At 38.0% G+C, this 14639-nt stretch overlaps 3 protein-coding genes across 3 annotated transcripts; 1 reads left to right on the forward strand and 2 right to left on the reverse strand.

Moving 5' to 3' along the window:
- Positions 1 to 1377: 1377 nt before the first annotated feature.
- On the forward strand, positions 1378 to 2705 carry LOC149387493 (BURP domain-containing protein BNM2A-like). The gene is made up of 2 exons (XM_089623992.1): positions 1378 to 1516; positions 1834 to 2705. Exons 1-2 carry the CDS (start codon positions 1469 to 1471, stop codon positions 2644 to 2646), a joined length of 861 nt encoding a protein of 286 aa, XP_089480118.1. The 5' UTR covers positions 1378 to 1468; the 3' UTR covers positions 2647 to 2705.
- Positions 2706 to 3259: 554 nt separating this feature from the next.
- Positions 3260 to 3850, reverse strand: LOC149387494 (organ-specific protein S2-like). Its single transcript, XM_089621619.1, has 2 exons — positions 3776 to 3850; positions 3260 to 3689 (listed from the first exon to the last, which is right to left on the reverse strand). Exons 1-2 carry the CDS (start codon positions 3818 to 3820, stop codon positions 3444 to 3446), a joined length of 291 nt encoding a protein of 96 aa, XP_089477745.1. The 5' UTR covers positions 3821 to 3850; the 3' UTR covers positions 3260 to 3443.
- Positions 3851 to 5244: 1394 nt separating this feature from the next.
- LOC149387495 (uncharacterized) lies at positions 5245 to 5945 on the reverse strand. The gene is made up of 2 exons (XM_089624374.1): positions 5858 to 5945; positions 5245 to 5764 (listed from the first exon to the last, which is right to left on the reverse strand). Exons 1-2 carry the CDS (start codon positions 5903 to 5905, stop codon positions 5369 to 5371), a joined length of 444 nt encoding a protein of 147 aa, XP_089480500.1. The 5' UTR covers positions 5906 to 5945; the 3' UTR covers positions 5245 to 5368.
- Between the last annotated feature and the right edge of the window lie 8694 nt (positions 5946 to 14639).

A 14639-nucleotide genomic window follows, 5' to 3' on the forward strand; every position in this document is an offset into this window, starting at 1 on the left:
CCATTCGACTCACTATTAATGTCGAGGATCTTCCCTATGATCTCCGTCCTGGGATCGTCAATCTCCCAAGCCCAAACTCTCCCCCATCCTTCACAAAGCCAAAGTCGGCGGGCCGTTGGGCATTTGAAGAACAAATGGGTTAGAGTTTCATCCTCCGAATTGCAGACCCGGCACAGAGGATCTACTCACATGGCTTTCCGGTGAAGATCTTTGTCCAGGTTGAAACATCCGCTCGCGATTCGCCAGAGAAACAGTTTGGCCCTTTCATAAATTTTTAACTTCCAGAGCTTTTTCCACACCACCTGGTTCTGGTCTCATTCCTCTCTGTTCAGGATCCCAAGAGCCAAAATATTCTAAAATGAATGAAAGGTTTACAAAATCCCGTGATACGTAAATGATTTTTCTAATCCCGTGACTGAAAATATAATTATAACTTCTATTTTTTTTATTCATACGTTTACATATAGTGTATATTTAATTATATGAAATATTTAAGCTCAAATTACAAATAAATTATTTAAACTTTAAAAATGATAAATCGTTATTTTAAGTGATTGAACTCATATCTACATACAAAAAATTGGAAAATTGACAGCAATAATATCAATTGTTTGTCACTTGTCAAAAATAATCAACAAATACTCAAATATTGTTACTTATCGATAATATCAATTGTTTGTCACGGAATCAACCAGTTTGTGACCAAATGTGTCACAGAATCAACAAATTCGTGATAGATGCATCAATATTCGAGTTTTAGTTGATTTTTGATAAATGACAAACAATTTGCATTATTGCTGTCGATTTTCCTAAAATATTAGTGTCATCCAAAATATTTTTGGGGATAACTTCTACCCTTTTTTTTCAATGGGACAACTTCTACTTAAAAATATGTGAATAGTCTGACGTGAGCTTTAAATTATTTGTACGTGCATATTTTATTATTAATTTTCTAACCAAACTCAATTATATGAGAGAGAAATGACGTATAGAGATGTCCTTTACCTTAATATATATACATGTCCTATATACATGTCCTTTATCTTATAATTATTAAAACAAAATACGAGATTAGCTCAGAATAAAGAGATCTTAAAACTTCAAGGACCGAAGTAGTGAAAACAGATTCGACATTGATAAAGATCCCAAATAATCTTTTTTTTTTTTGCATAAGGATAAAAATAATTTAAATACTAAATCATTACTAAATAGTTTGAATTTGATAGAACTAGTCTAAAATTAATATAACGTGGCTAGTTGTTCATAATTAACTAGTAGTTATTATCAACTCGGCTGGTCCCCACGAGCGAGCGTTGGTTTTAATTTATATTTTAACAATAGTGATTTTTTTTTTTTTATAGACAATGCCAAATATAATAGCAAGAGAAAAAAAAATTAAAGTGTGAGTTGGAGTGTGAGCATTTTTCAGAGGTGGAAGAAGGAAAGGCTGATCATTATTCGAAAGAAAATGGGAATCATACTAGGTTGGAAACTCGTTCTTCATCTGCTATTTCTGGTAAAGCTCAACCAAATATTCATTTAATACTTTTTCCATTTACTTATTCTCTTTCAAAGTCTCTGAGAGGTAGAGATATAGTTTGATAAATAAATTTTAGCAATATACTTTAAGACGTATATAAGAGATATGGTTTATGATGTTTTAGTTAGTTTCACAAGTGTTGTTCAATATCCAGAGATATGGGTTTTGCTTATTCAATCACAAAAGTCTTCACCTTTGTTCTTGTACTGTGATTTTTTTCTCAATTTTTTTTCTACTGATGTTGTTTGTTCTTTTACATGGAAATAATGATATTGTATTCTTTTTTTTTTCAGTTGATTTCTCAACATGTTCAATCCGGAAATAGTCTTGAAGACCACAAAAACATAATATATAGAGATCATCATTCCAAACCACAAAACCATTCCACAAACCCCATGGGTCACATGGAGTCCAACATAATGGTCTTCTTCACCTTAAAAGACCTGAAACTAGGGCAAACTATCCCGGTCTACTTCCCCAAGAAAGATCTCAAAAAAGCCCCTAAATTCATCCCAAGAGACGAAGCCGAATCGATCCCTTTCTCGTCGGAGAAGCTCAGCGAAATCCTGACCTACTTCTCGTTCTCCCCGGAGTCCCCTCAGGGCACGGCCATCGCGGAAACCCTAACCCAATGCGAGGCCCGGCCCATCGAGGGCGAGACCAAGGCCTGCCTGACCTCCCTCGAGTCCATGCTCGACTTTTCCCGCAGAGCCTTCGGGGCCCACGAGCCCATCACCGCCGTGACGACCTCGTTTCTCACGGAGGACTCGAAAAGGACGTTCCAAAACTACACCGTGTCTCGGGTCCCGAGGGAGATCCCGGCGCCGAAGATGGTGGCGTGCCACACCATGCCCTACCCGTACGCCGTGTTTTATTGCCACTACCAAGAGAGCGAGAGCCGGGTTTACAAGGTGTCGCTCGAGGGCGAGAACGGTGACGTGGCTGAGGCCTTGGCGGTGTGCCACATGGACACCGCCAAGTGGAGCCCTAGCCACGTGTCGTTCCGCGTGCTAGGGTTTGGGCCCGGGACTCTTCCAGTTTGCCATTTCTTCCCCGCCGAACACCTCGTGTGGGTCCCGTCGCCGACGACTTCATCGCCGATCTAGTTAGTGATCAAACATGGTGATGCGGTGTGGGGGAACTAATAATTAAGGCAACATCTTTATTTTTATTTAAAAATAAAAATAAAGAAGTGAAAATCCTATAATAGACACACCATAAGAAAAGCTTCTTCACCTTTTATTTTTGTTATGAATAAAACAAAATAAACTATTATTAAAAAAGGCAACTCAACTGTGTTGTGTAAGTTTCCTTGCTTGCTTGCACTGATTCTACTATGAATTTCTATTATATCAAATTCAGATTTATGTGGTTCGTTGTTTCCTCGCTAGTGTTGTTATTAAAAGAATAAATCTGTGTTGTGTAAGTTTCCTTGCTTGCTTGCACTGATTCTACTATGAATTTCTATTATATCAAATTCAGATTTATTTGGTTTGTTGTTTCCTCGCTAGTGTTGTTATTAAAAGAATAAATTATATTTACCATATACATAATAAGTTAATAAGAATAAATTCGTAATAAGAATACTTATTAGTTAATATTATCCTGAATTAAACTAAGATTATTATACTACTTATCATAAATTATAAATAAAAAATAAACTATGAACGAGTATATTCCTATTCCTAGATTTCAGAATGTTTAGTATTGAACAGGAAATGCATAAATAAAAACTATATTAACCAGAACAATTAATCCCAGCGTTCATAAATACCCAGATCACATTTAATTGAGCACCGTCATTACACAACTGAAATCTGAAGTACAGAACACAGAAGATGAAAAGCAAAACACTTATAAGAGAGAAAGATTTTCACGTCTATCATGCAAATATAAAACAGATTCAGTCGCGTGGACTGATCTCATTATCTGCAGCCTGACGAGGCTTCGAAGTATGGCTGTGGTAAATAATGGCACTTGACTGAACATCAAAATCCTTCACGAAAGAGACCACTCTTTCATCATGATCAGACCCAGATGGCAAGTCTTGATTATCAACAAAAATGTCTGATCTGATTGCTTCTGGAATCGGTTGCTCATTCATCACACTCTTCCAATACCCTCCGATGTCGTTTCTTGCGTCTCCCATCTGATGTACACCAAACACAATAATTATATTAAATTTCAAAAATTCACTTAATATATATACAAATAGAGAAACCGTAATTTTATTACCAAGAGAACCGAAAAGAGAATAAGGCAGACGAAAATGGACTTCATGGTCTAATTCAGATAATATTTGATTAGTTTTGTTTTGAGAATGTGTACAGTATTGTTGTCGTTTGCTTTTATAGCCAAAAATATAATCCCAAGGCAATTAATGCCATTTTTTCAATTGTGTGTACACGTAATATGGTTTCTTTTGTTCTTTTATGATCTAGAATGGTCAACATGCATGGTTTTCTTTTCGATGTCGTTTCTTGCGGATTCCGATACGTAATTGATCATAGTTGATAATACTCGAAAAATTAGATAATTATAAGCCCATTTGCACTAAGTACATATATACAGGCTACAAAGACTCATGCAATGTCCTAATTAATGTTAGGAACGTTATCTGCTAATCTCATTTTATGAACCAAAGCGTGTATATATATTCCCGATGCAATTCGGCCCAGAAACTCAAATATCTGTAGTTATTCGCCTGGAAACTGTTCGTTTTACGATAAAAAGTAACTGGGCTCAGATTCTCATACACGTCAACTATGGGATGTTGAATGGTGTCTGTGTTAAAAAAAAAATTCATTCCTAAGCAAAAGTTTTACTCAAATATGGTCTCAGTCTTTTTTTTTTTTTTTTTTTTTTTGCATAAAAAGTATGGTCTGATCGTGGCGAAAACTAAGTACTGCATAGGCCACCCCTACTTTTTATAAAAATTAAAGCAAATATTTATATAGATCGTTAAAAATTACATAGTATTTTTAACTACATAATATGCACATATTTTAAAATAGTTTTTAGTCTACTTAAACTATATATACACATATTTATGCAAAATTTATATTACCTATCACCGGGCACTCTCATCTTAAAATTCTAGTTTTGCTCTTACTCTCGGTATCTCATTACTGTTTAAATTATCATTTATTTTTTATTGATGTTACAAAGTTTATCCGTTTTTTTGTTTTTTGCGCCTTAATTAATCATAATAACATTTAATATTGATACAACTGTTGTATAAATTCTATAATCGATATTTTTAGTAATTTGTACTTGTTATTTTACCAAAATGAGTATAATTTAAAAAACAGATATTTTGCGTTTAATATAGTATTTTTCCCTAAAATAAATTCCAGGATTATAAAATATATACGTACTATTACAGTAAATATTACGACATTATTCGCGCCACATTTCTTCTCTTTCTCTTCTCTCCCCAAACACCAAATCCCAAATGCTCTCGATCTCGATCTGCAATAGTAAATAAATAAAAGTAAAATAAAACGCATTAATAATTTAATAAAACAAAAACACTTCTCCTATAGCACATTTTTTTTTAAGTTGTCCAATAGTACATTATATTGTAGCAATACATATCGCGTACACACATACACACGTAAACGTACATTATCATTATTATAGCTTACATACTGCGAACAGACAAACACTTCTTAATTTTGTCGCATTTTTTTTTATGTTTTATATCAAAATCATCATCATCATCATCATCATTATATAGATAATGGTCCCTTTTTCCAGCCTTCCCGACTTTCTTCATTCATTATAGACGGAGACATTAGGGCTTGGCTCAAACTCTTGAGCAAATGACTAGTGATCTTTGGCATGGTCGGTCGATTTTAGGTCGTTGGGATAGGCCGTGACATTAGGGACGGGCTCAAAGTCATCGCTGAAAGCGCTTCGATCGTTAGGATAAGCCGTGACATTGGGGACGGGTTCGATGTCATCGGTAAAAGCACTTCGATCGTTAGGATAAGCCGTGACATTGGGGACGGGCTCGATGTCATCGGTGAAAGCACTTCGATCGTTAGGATAAGCCGTAACATTGGGGACGGGCTCGATGTCATCAGTGAAAGCGCTGCTCGTTTTGGTGTTGTGATGAGATATCAAGCCCTTGATCGCCTTTGGCATGGCTTCATCTTTCATCACCTCTCTCCAATACTCGCCTCCCGGGCCATTTCTTGATTCCGTAGTGCTACTAGTAAACTGCTCCAAAATTAATTGTAATTAGCAAGATTTCATTTTTGTTTTCTAAATAAACTACGTATGTGATGTAATAAACTCATAAATACTACTTACCAAAAGGATTGCAAAGATGGCTAAGATCACGATGCCAACGGATTTCATGTCTACAAATGTTGTTTGAAGCTTGGTTTCTGAAACGTCGTCCTTCAAATTTATAGCGTTGATCTCACTGGTACATATATATGGTGGCGGTCGGAGGCTGAGAGAGAGAGCGGTGGCGGTCGGAGGCTGGGAAGAGAGAGAGAGAGAGCGGTGGCGGTCGAAGAGAGAGAGAGAGAGCGGTGGAAGAGAGAGAGAGAGAGCGGTGACGGTCGGAGGCGGTCGGTGGCGGCGACAGGGGTGGGAGAGAAGAGAAATCGGAGAGAGAGTTTTTTTTTTAGGTTTGGCTCGGATAAAATGAAAATCCGAGCGGCTGTATAATTTATACAGACTTTTGAATTTGGGTGCGACTTTGTCGCACCCATTGACACCTTTGGGTGCGACAAAGTCGCACCCAATGACCTGTGTCACTGGTTTCGGGTGCGACAAAGTCGCACCCATTGACATTTTCTAAAAAAAGGGGGAAGTTTTGGCCGCCGAAAATTTTAGATCATTTAGGTGCGACTTAGTCGCACCTATCACTTTAGAGAAAGTATTGGGTGCGACTAAGTCGCACCCAATAGTGGTAGCACACTTTTGGGTGCGACTAGTCGCACCCAACGTCACAAAATTTCGCGAAAATTTTCCAGCGCTTAATTGATTTTTGGGTCCGACTATTCGCACCTGAAAGTCTTATTGGTGCGACTTTTAAGTGCGAATATATAGTCGCACCCAAAAGTCATCCGCACCGGAAAACTGTTTTTGTAGTAGTGCGACTTTTAAGTGCGAATATATAGTCGCACCCAAGATTATTTTGCTCTTTCCTTAACGGTCTAAAATCTAGAATTGTGTTTTTCTTAGTGCTTTGTATATTGTCATACATTATTTTTTTTTCAAACTTCTCCCACTCATGCCGACTAAAATAATCGACATTATTATGTAGTTGATAAGAAATTAACCCCTCCTTCCTTAGTACAGAAAGTCTCAATAATTTCATGGATATTTTTCTTATAGTAATATCTTCGTCAAATATGCTCATCGTGATCTTTCTACGACGAGCTCAAGTTAATAAGCTTATGACATGCTATTTTATTTTCTTAAAAAAATATGGACAATTAGACCAGTAGATCAATAGCTCACCTTCTTTTTTAAAAAATAGCTCAAATTTTATTTTATTATAAAAATAGTCCACCAGACCAATGAGATTAACTGGTCAGTTAATTTAATTAATTTCGGTCTGGTGAGCTATTTTTCTAATAAAATAAAACTTTGGTTTAGATCTTTACAAAGATGTAGAAGATTGGCTACTTGCAACAAATACTTGAAAAATATTACCGAAAATTCTAAAAGGGATAAAGACATACATCTAAAAGAAGAAATGAAAGAAACAAACAAAAAAAAAAAAGCATGATAAATTAATGTATCTAATAAATTTAAGGACCAATTACAAAATGTCAAGATTAAAGGTGGTCATGTGGGATCCCGCATGACCCCATTTCTCGTATTATTGGTACCATGTGATGAGAAATGAGAAAAAAAAAACATATTATGAAATGTGGTATCGGAAATTTTGCCTCAGAACCATCCGAGAAATGGGACGGAACCAATATCCCCCTTTAGTATCATTTAGTACTGTTTTTAGTGTATTTTTTAAATTGTAAATACGAAATTTTTCTTTAATTGCATTCATGGTTAAATTAAAATAATAAAAATATAAAAATCTTGTAGGCGCGAAATATAGTGACGAAAATTCTCGGTACCTTTGAAAATGGTTTATCGATATCTTTTTTTATAATTTCGGGAGTCTCATTTTTCGTAAAATGTGAGATGAGACCAAAAATATCTCATTTCTCGAGTTCTGTGTGACCATTTTTAGTCAAGATTATATCACCCAAGTCAGGAGTACACAAAATTTACTTTCTCCACTTTTGAAAACGGAATGACAAACAAAAGTTTAAAGATAAGCTGATGAAACTCTGTCTACAAGTACATACAAACGGCCAAGAACGCTATCTTATCTTGGACCCTATTAATGCTAATGAGATATATCTTCGATCCATTCGTTGGCTTGGCCCTAGGATTTCTTAACTATTATTTTTTTGTCTTGCGATTTAAAATATTAATAAAAAAAACCTTGTGATTGTATTGTATTACTCACACCGTTTCATTTTGGTGTCTTGTCCATAGAGAACGAAATACATTATTACAGCAATGATATTTTAACAAACAAAAGATTTTGAAGTGTATATATATATATATATATATATATATATATATATATATATATATATATATATATATATATATATGTTAGCAATATTAAATAAATAATATTGATATAAACGAATAAAGACAAATTGCTTGTAAGGAAAATACACGTAAATAAATTACTAAAACCCGGTTACACCTTTGTACTTAGAACCGGAGCAAACAAAAAACAGATCGGAAAGTCGAGGCCCGTTAGACGGTTTCCTTGAAGCTTTTTATCGCCCTCCCACGGGTGCTGGAATTCGTGAGCGAAAGCCTCCTAGGATACAACGACTTCAAGCCGAGCTATGCACCACAATACTCGGCTTCGGCGAACTAGAACCTGTGAGAAACTATCACCAAGACAAAGAATATTTTCTGGGAAAGAGAGAGAATCGGGAACAGTGGGGATTCTTATGGAATTCTCGTATATAATTTTATTATCCTGAATGAGAGCATAAACTTCACTTATATAGGCGAAGGCTGTGAGGTTTGAAACTTAAAAACCGTACAGCCATAAAGGCATTAACGTATATTATTACACTCAGTAATTATGCCGTTTCAAACCCATGCAGAGCGTCCAACGTTTTTCAGCATTAATGACACAGCCATAATGCGCACTTAAAGCCCAAAAACCGTAGGCTTTAATTCCTCCCTTCGTCTGGTCGAGCTCTTCCAGTCGAGCTGATCAGTTCGACCTCGCCAGTCGAGCTGATCAGTTCGACCTCGCCAGTCGAGCTGATCAGTTCGACCTCTCCAGTCGAGCTGATCAGTTCGACCTCTCCAGTCGAGCTGATCCTTAGAGTACGTTGGTCTCGCCCTTGTCGAGCTAAATGACTTTGTCAATTTGTCCAGCTCGACCTCGCCTAGTCGAGCTGATCAGTTCGACCTTGCCAGTCGAGCTGATTAGTTCGCCCTTCCCAGACGAGCTGATCCAGTTCGGCCTTGACAGTCGAGCTGATCCAGTTCGACCTCGCCTTAGTCGAGCTCGCCCGGTCGAGCTGAAGTGACTCCGTCACTTCGTCCCAGTTCGACCTATATAGTCGAGCTGTCCAGCTCGTCCTATCTAGTCGAGCTAAGTGACTTCGTCCAGCTCGCCCCTAGCTCGTCAATTTCTCATTCAACCTAGGTCCGATTTTGACAAACAAAATCAACCATCCACATGTTAATAAATATTATTTATTAACTTTATTTCAACAAATAAATAATATATATTTATTTATTAACTTTATTCCAACAATCCCCCACATGAATGAAATTGAGACGACAATTATAAAAGACACGACTCGATGTGGTGATAGATTCTATAGTCAATACCAGTATAGGATAGGTAGGCAAAGCCTTTGAACCTTCCCTCGGAAAGATATGCCATCTTTACTGACTACTCAGTAGACACGTTGTCCTTGAACTGTTAACCGTTTCAAATAAACGATAAACATACCCCCCACTGATATCTCCCTGACACAGGTTCTGTTCTCATGGTTATGTTCATTTTGGCCCTGAACATCAGCCTGGTTCTGCAAGAGTTTCTAAAGAATTAAGCCCAATTAATTCTCCTTCGAAGCGGCCCCACTTCTCTCTCACATAGGTGATTCTTTTGTCAAGAGTAATCCCGCATTACTAGAATCATTAAAAGCCCTAAGCTTAACCTCGTACGGGAGTCACTGTTTAATATTTAGGAATAGGACTAGGGGTTTTCCCCCACAGTGACCTCACAAAGCCATTGACAATTAGGTTGTCCCTTTGAACCAAGATCTTGGGATCTCCAGTCATCATGGTTGGGTTTCCTTTGCCTTGGCTTTATTTGCCATGGGCTTTAGCCCCATTCCTTTGGTTGTCTTCTCTACTTGGTCCCTATTTAACCATTTGGTTAGCGGATCCGCAATGTTCTCTTTGGACCTAACATAGTCAATACTAATGACTCCAGATGAGAGAAGTTGTCTAATGGTATTATGTCGTCGACGGATATGTCTAGACTTACCATTATACATCACACTATGTGCCCTACCAATAGCAGATTGGTTATCACAATATACACATATTGCAGGCATCGGTTTTGTCCAATTAGGAATATCCTCCACAAAGTTCCTTAGCCATTCGGCTTCTTCCCCACATTTATCCAATGCAACAAACTCAGATTCCATCGTGGATCTCGTTATCACAGTTTGTTTGGAGGATTTCCAAGATATGGCTGCACCTCCCAGAGTGAATACATAACCACTTGTGGCTTTTGAATCTTGAATATCAGATATCCAACTTGCATCAGTGTAACCTTCAATTACCTCGGGATATCTCGTATAGTGTAGACCATAATCACGAGTGAATCGTAGATATCTCAGTACTCTTACGATTGCTTTCCAGTGTTCAACACTTGGATTACTTGTATAACGAGCTAGTCTACTCACGGTGTAGGCTAAATCAGGTCTCGTGCAACTCATCAAGTACATGAGACTGCCTATCACTCTAGCATATTCAATTTGAGAGATGCTTTCACCTTTATTCTTAGACAAGTGTTGACTAATGTCTATGGGAGTTCTCGAGACTCCAGAATCTTCATTTCCAAACTTGTCCAGAATTTTATCAACGTAGTGTGTTTGATCCAGTACAATCCCATTGGGTGTTCGGGTAATCTTGATCCCCAGAATTACATCAGCAATTCCCAGATCTTTCATATCGAACCTTGAGTTCAACATATCTTTTGTGGATTGGACCATACGATCATTACTCCCCACTATGAGCATGTCATCTACATATAAACACAGAATCACATATCCATGTTCAGTGGTTTTAATGTACACACATTTGTCACACTCGTTGGTTTTAAATCCATTTGACATCATGACGTTGTCAAATTTCTCATGCCATTGCTTTGGGGCTTGTTTAAGGCCATAAAGCGACTTGACAAGTTTACAGACTTTCTTTTCTTGTCCAGGTGCGATACAACCCTCAGGTTGATTCATATAGATCTCTTCTTCGAGATCTCCATTAAGAAAGACTGTTTTTACATCCATTTGATGAATTTCAAGATTGCGTAATGCAGCAACGGCAATTATCAATCTAATAGAAGTTATTCTCGTCACGGGAGAATAAGTATCAAAGTAATCAACACCCTCTTGTTGTTTATACCCTTTGATTACCAGTCGAGCTTTATACTTATCAATTGAGCCATCGACTTTCATCTTTCTCGTAAAGATCCACCTAGATCCAAGTGTTTTACTTCCAGGAGGAAGATCAACCAACTCCCAAGTGTGGTTTTGCATGATAGAGTCAATTTCACTTCTTATGGCTTCTTTTCATAAGTGACCCTCAACAGAGTTCACGGCCTCTTTATAATTTAGAGGCGGACCCTCCAGCATATAGGTGAAATAATCAGAACCAAATGATTTTTCTACCCTCGCTCGCTTGCTTCGTCTAAGTCCCTCAGACTCTATCTCTTCGTCGGACTCTTCATCATTGTCTTGAGTTATTTCCTCAATATTCTCAAGAGAATGGTTTGATGAACTGGGTTCATCTTCCTTAGACTTATAAGGAAATACATGTTCGAAGAACGAAGCATTTTTAGATTCCATAATCGAATCATTGTGTATATCGGGGTTTTTCGAGTCATACACAAGGAATCTATATGCATTACTATGGTGTGCATACCCAATGAAGATACAATCAACAGTTTTTGGTCCTATCTTCATTTTCTTAGGAGCGGGAGCCATTACTTTGGCCAAGCACCCCCACATTCGCAAATATTTATAGGAAGATTTCTTTCCTATAAATAGCTCAGACAGAGACTTATCCTCCTTCTTTCGGGGTATCTTGTTCAGAAGATAATTTGCAGACAAGATCGCTTCCCCCCACATTTCTTGGGGTAACCCAGAACTTAACAACATCGCATTCATCATCTCCTTGAGAGTGCGATTCTTACGTTCGGCCACGCCGTTTGATTGAGGAGAATAAGGTGGAGTGACTTCGTGAATAATACCATGTTGTGCACAAAAAGCACCAAATGGTTCAACATATTCACCTCCTCGGTCACTTCGCACTTTCTTTATCTTCTTATTCAGTTGATTTTCAACTTCCAATTTGTATACAACAAATTTCTCAATTGCTTCATCTTTGCTTTTAAGCAAATATACGTAACAATATTTTGTACAATCATCAATAAAAGTCACAAAATATTTATTACCACCTCTCGTGGGCATGAACTTTAAATCACATATATCGGTATGGATTAAGTCGAGAGATTCATTACTTCTTTCAACACTATGAAAGGATGTTCTTGTGAGTTTTGCTTCAATACAAATTTCACATTTATGATTTGAGTCAATATTAAACTTTGGAATACATTCCAAATTAATCAACTTTCTCAGTGTGTCATAATTTACATGACCTAGTCTACCATGCCATAAATTAGACGACTCAATCATATACGAGGAAGAAGAAGCTTTATTAATATCTTTTGCCTTGATGGCCATTACATTCATTTTGACCATGCCATTCTTGACATAGCCCTTACCCACACACATGCCATTCTTAGACAATACAAGCTTTTGAGACTCTAAAACCATCCTAAACCCATGGTTATCTAGCACAGTCCCAGAAATCAGATTCTTCCTCATATCAGGCACGTAGAGCACCTTGGTGAGCTTCAATATCTTCCCAGAGGTCATCTTTAAGAATACTTCACCTTCCCCCTTGACTTCAGAGGTGGCAGAGTTGCCCATAAACAACCTCTCCCCATCTCCAGGTAGCTCAAGGGTGGAGAAGGAATTCTTATCAGTGCAGATGTGGCGGGTTGCTCCAGTGTCCAGCCACCACTCCTTCGGGTTAGAGTCAACCATATTGACCTCGGAGACCACAACAACGAGGAGGTCATTATCATCCTCCACAACATTGGCCTCCTTGTTCTTCTTCGGCATTCTACAATCGACAGCTCGGTGACCGACCTTGTTGCAATTGTAGCATTTACCAACAATCTTTTGTTGGCCCTTCTTCTTGAACGTCCCACTCTTGACTCCAAGCTTGTGGGCGGGCTTCTTCCCCTTCGAGTTCTCGCCATGTTCGACGACGTTAGCTCGCTCGGAGACGGTTCTAAGTCTCCTATCGGATCCTCGGTTGTCTTCTTCGGTAAAAAGCTTCAAGATTGTTAGCAATATTAAATAAATAATATTGATATAAACGAATAAAGACAAATTGCTTGTAAGGAAAATACACGTAAATAAATTACTAAAACCCGGTTACACCTTTGTACTTAGAACAGGAGCAAACAAAAAACAGATCGGAAAGTCGAGGCCCGTTAGACGGTTTCCTTGAAGCGTTTTATCGCCCTCCCACGGGTGCTGGAATTCGTGAGCGAAAGCCTCCCAGGATACAACGACTTCAAGCCGAGCTATGCACCACAATACTCGGCTTCGGCGAACTAGAACCTGTGAGAAACTATCACCGAGACAAAGAATATTTTCTGGGAAAGAGAGAGAATCGGGAACAGTGGGGATTCTTATGGAATTCTCGTATATAATTTTCTTATCCTGAATGAGAGCATAAACTTCACTTATATAGGCGAAGGCTGTGAGGTTTGAAACTTAAAAACCATAAAGCCATAAAGGCATTAACGTATATTATTACACTCAGTAAATATGCCGTTTCAAACTCATGCAGAGCGTCCAACGTTTTTCAGCATTAATGACACAGCCATAATGCGCACTTAAAGCCCAAAAACCGTAGGCTTTAATTCGTCCCTTCGTCTGGTCGAGCTCTTCCAGTCGAGCTGATCAGTTCGACCTCGCCAGTCGAGCTGATCAGTTCGACCTCGCCAGTCGAGCTGATCAGTTCGACCTCTCCAGTCGAGCTGATCAGTTCGACCTCTCCAGTCGAGCTGATCCTTAGAGTACGTTGGTCTCGCCCTTGTCGAGCTAAATGACTTTGTCAATTTGTCCAGCTCGACCTCGCCTAGTCGAGCTGATCAGTTCGACCTTGCCAGTCGAGCTGATTAGTTCGCCCTTCCCAGACGAGCTGATCCAGTTCGGCCTTGACAGTCGAGCTGATCCAGTTCGACCTCGCCTTAGTCGAGCTCGCCCGGTCGAGCTGAAGTGACTCCGTCACTTCGTCCCAGTTCGACCTATATAGTCGAGCTGTCCAGCTCGTCCTATCTAGTCGAGCTAAGTGACTTCGTCCAGCTCGCCCCTAGCTCGTCAATTTCTCATTCAACCTAGGTCCGATTTTGACAAACAAAATCAACCATCCACATGTTAATAAATATTATTTATTAACTTTATTTCAACAAATAAATAATATATATTTATTTATTAACTTTATTCCAACAATATATATATTGCGTATACTTAGTTGAGAAAGAGATGTAAGATATATAATTTTAGCATAAATGTGAAAACTCAAAAAGTGCTTTAATTTACTAATCATGCAAGTAAATTTATTATAATTATTTAGTGAAATTTTATGGTCACGTTCATTCATGTTACGTGTGAGTTTATGAATTATACATTATATTAGTTCAAACACT

This window comes from Urtica dioica, chromosome 8 (genome assembly GCF_054948205.1).
Source record: "Urtica dioica subsp. dioica isolate 48M chromosome 8, U.dioica_male_clone48M_v1_H2, whole genome shotgun sequence".
Lineage (NCBI taxonomy): Eukaryota > Viridiplantae > Streptophyta > Magnoliopsida > Rosales > Urticaceae > Urtica > Urtica dioica.

Bases quoted from the DNA above. Each gene is read 5' to 3' on its own strand.
- LOC149387493 (XM_089623992.1), top strand. From the start codon at position 1,469: ATGGGAATCATACTAGGTTGGAAACTCGTTCTTCATCTGCTATTTCTG. The intron at 1,517-1,833 runs GTAAAGCTCAAC...TTTTTTTTTCAG, and splicing joins TTCTTCATCTGCTATTTCTG to TTGATTTCTCAACATGTTCA.
- LOC149387494 (XM_089621619.1), bottom strand. From the start codon at position 3,820: ATGAAGTCCATTTTCGTCTGCCTTATTCTCTTTTCGGTTCTCTTG. The intron at 3,690-3,775 runs GTAATAAAATTA...GGTGTACATCAG, and splicing joins TTCTCTTTTCGGTTCTCTTG to ATGGGAGACGCAAGAAACGA.
- LOC149387495 (XM_089624374.1), bottom strand. From the start codon at position 5,905: ATGAAATCCGTTGGCATCGTGATCTTAGCCATCTTTGCAATCCTTTTG. The intron at 5,765-5,857 runs GTAAGTAGTATT...ATTTTGGAGCAG, and splicing joins CCATCTTTGCAATCCTTTTG to TTTACTAGTAGCACTACGGA.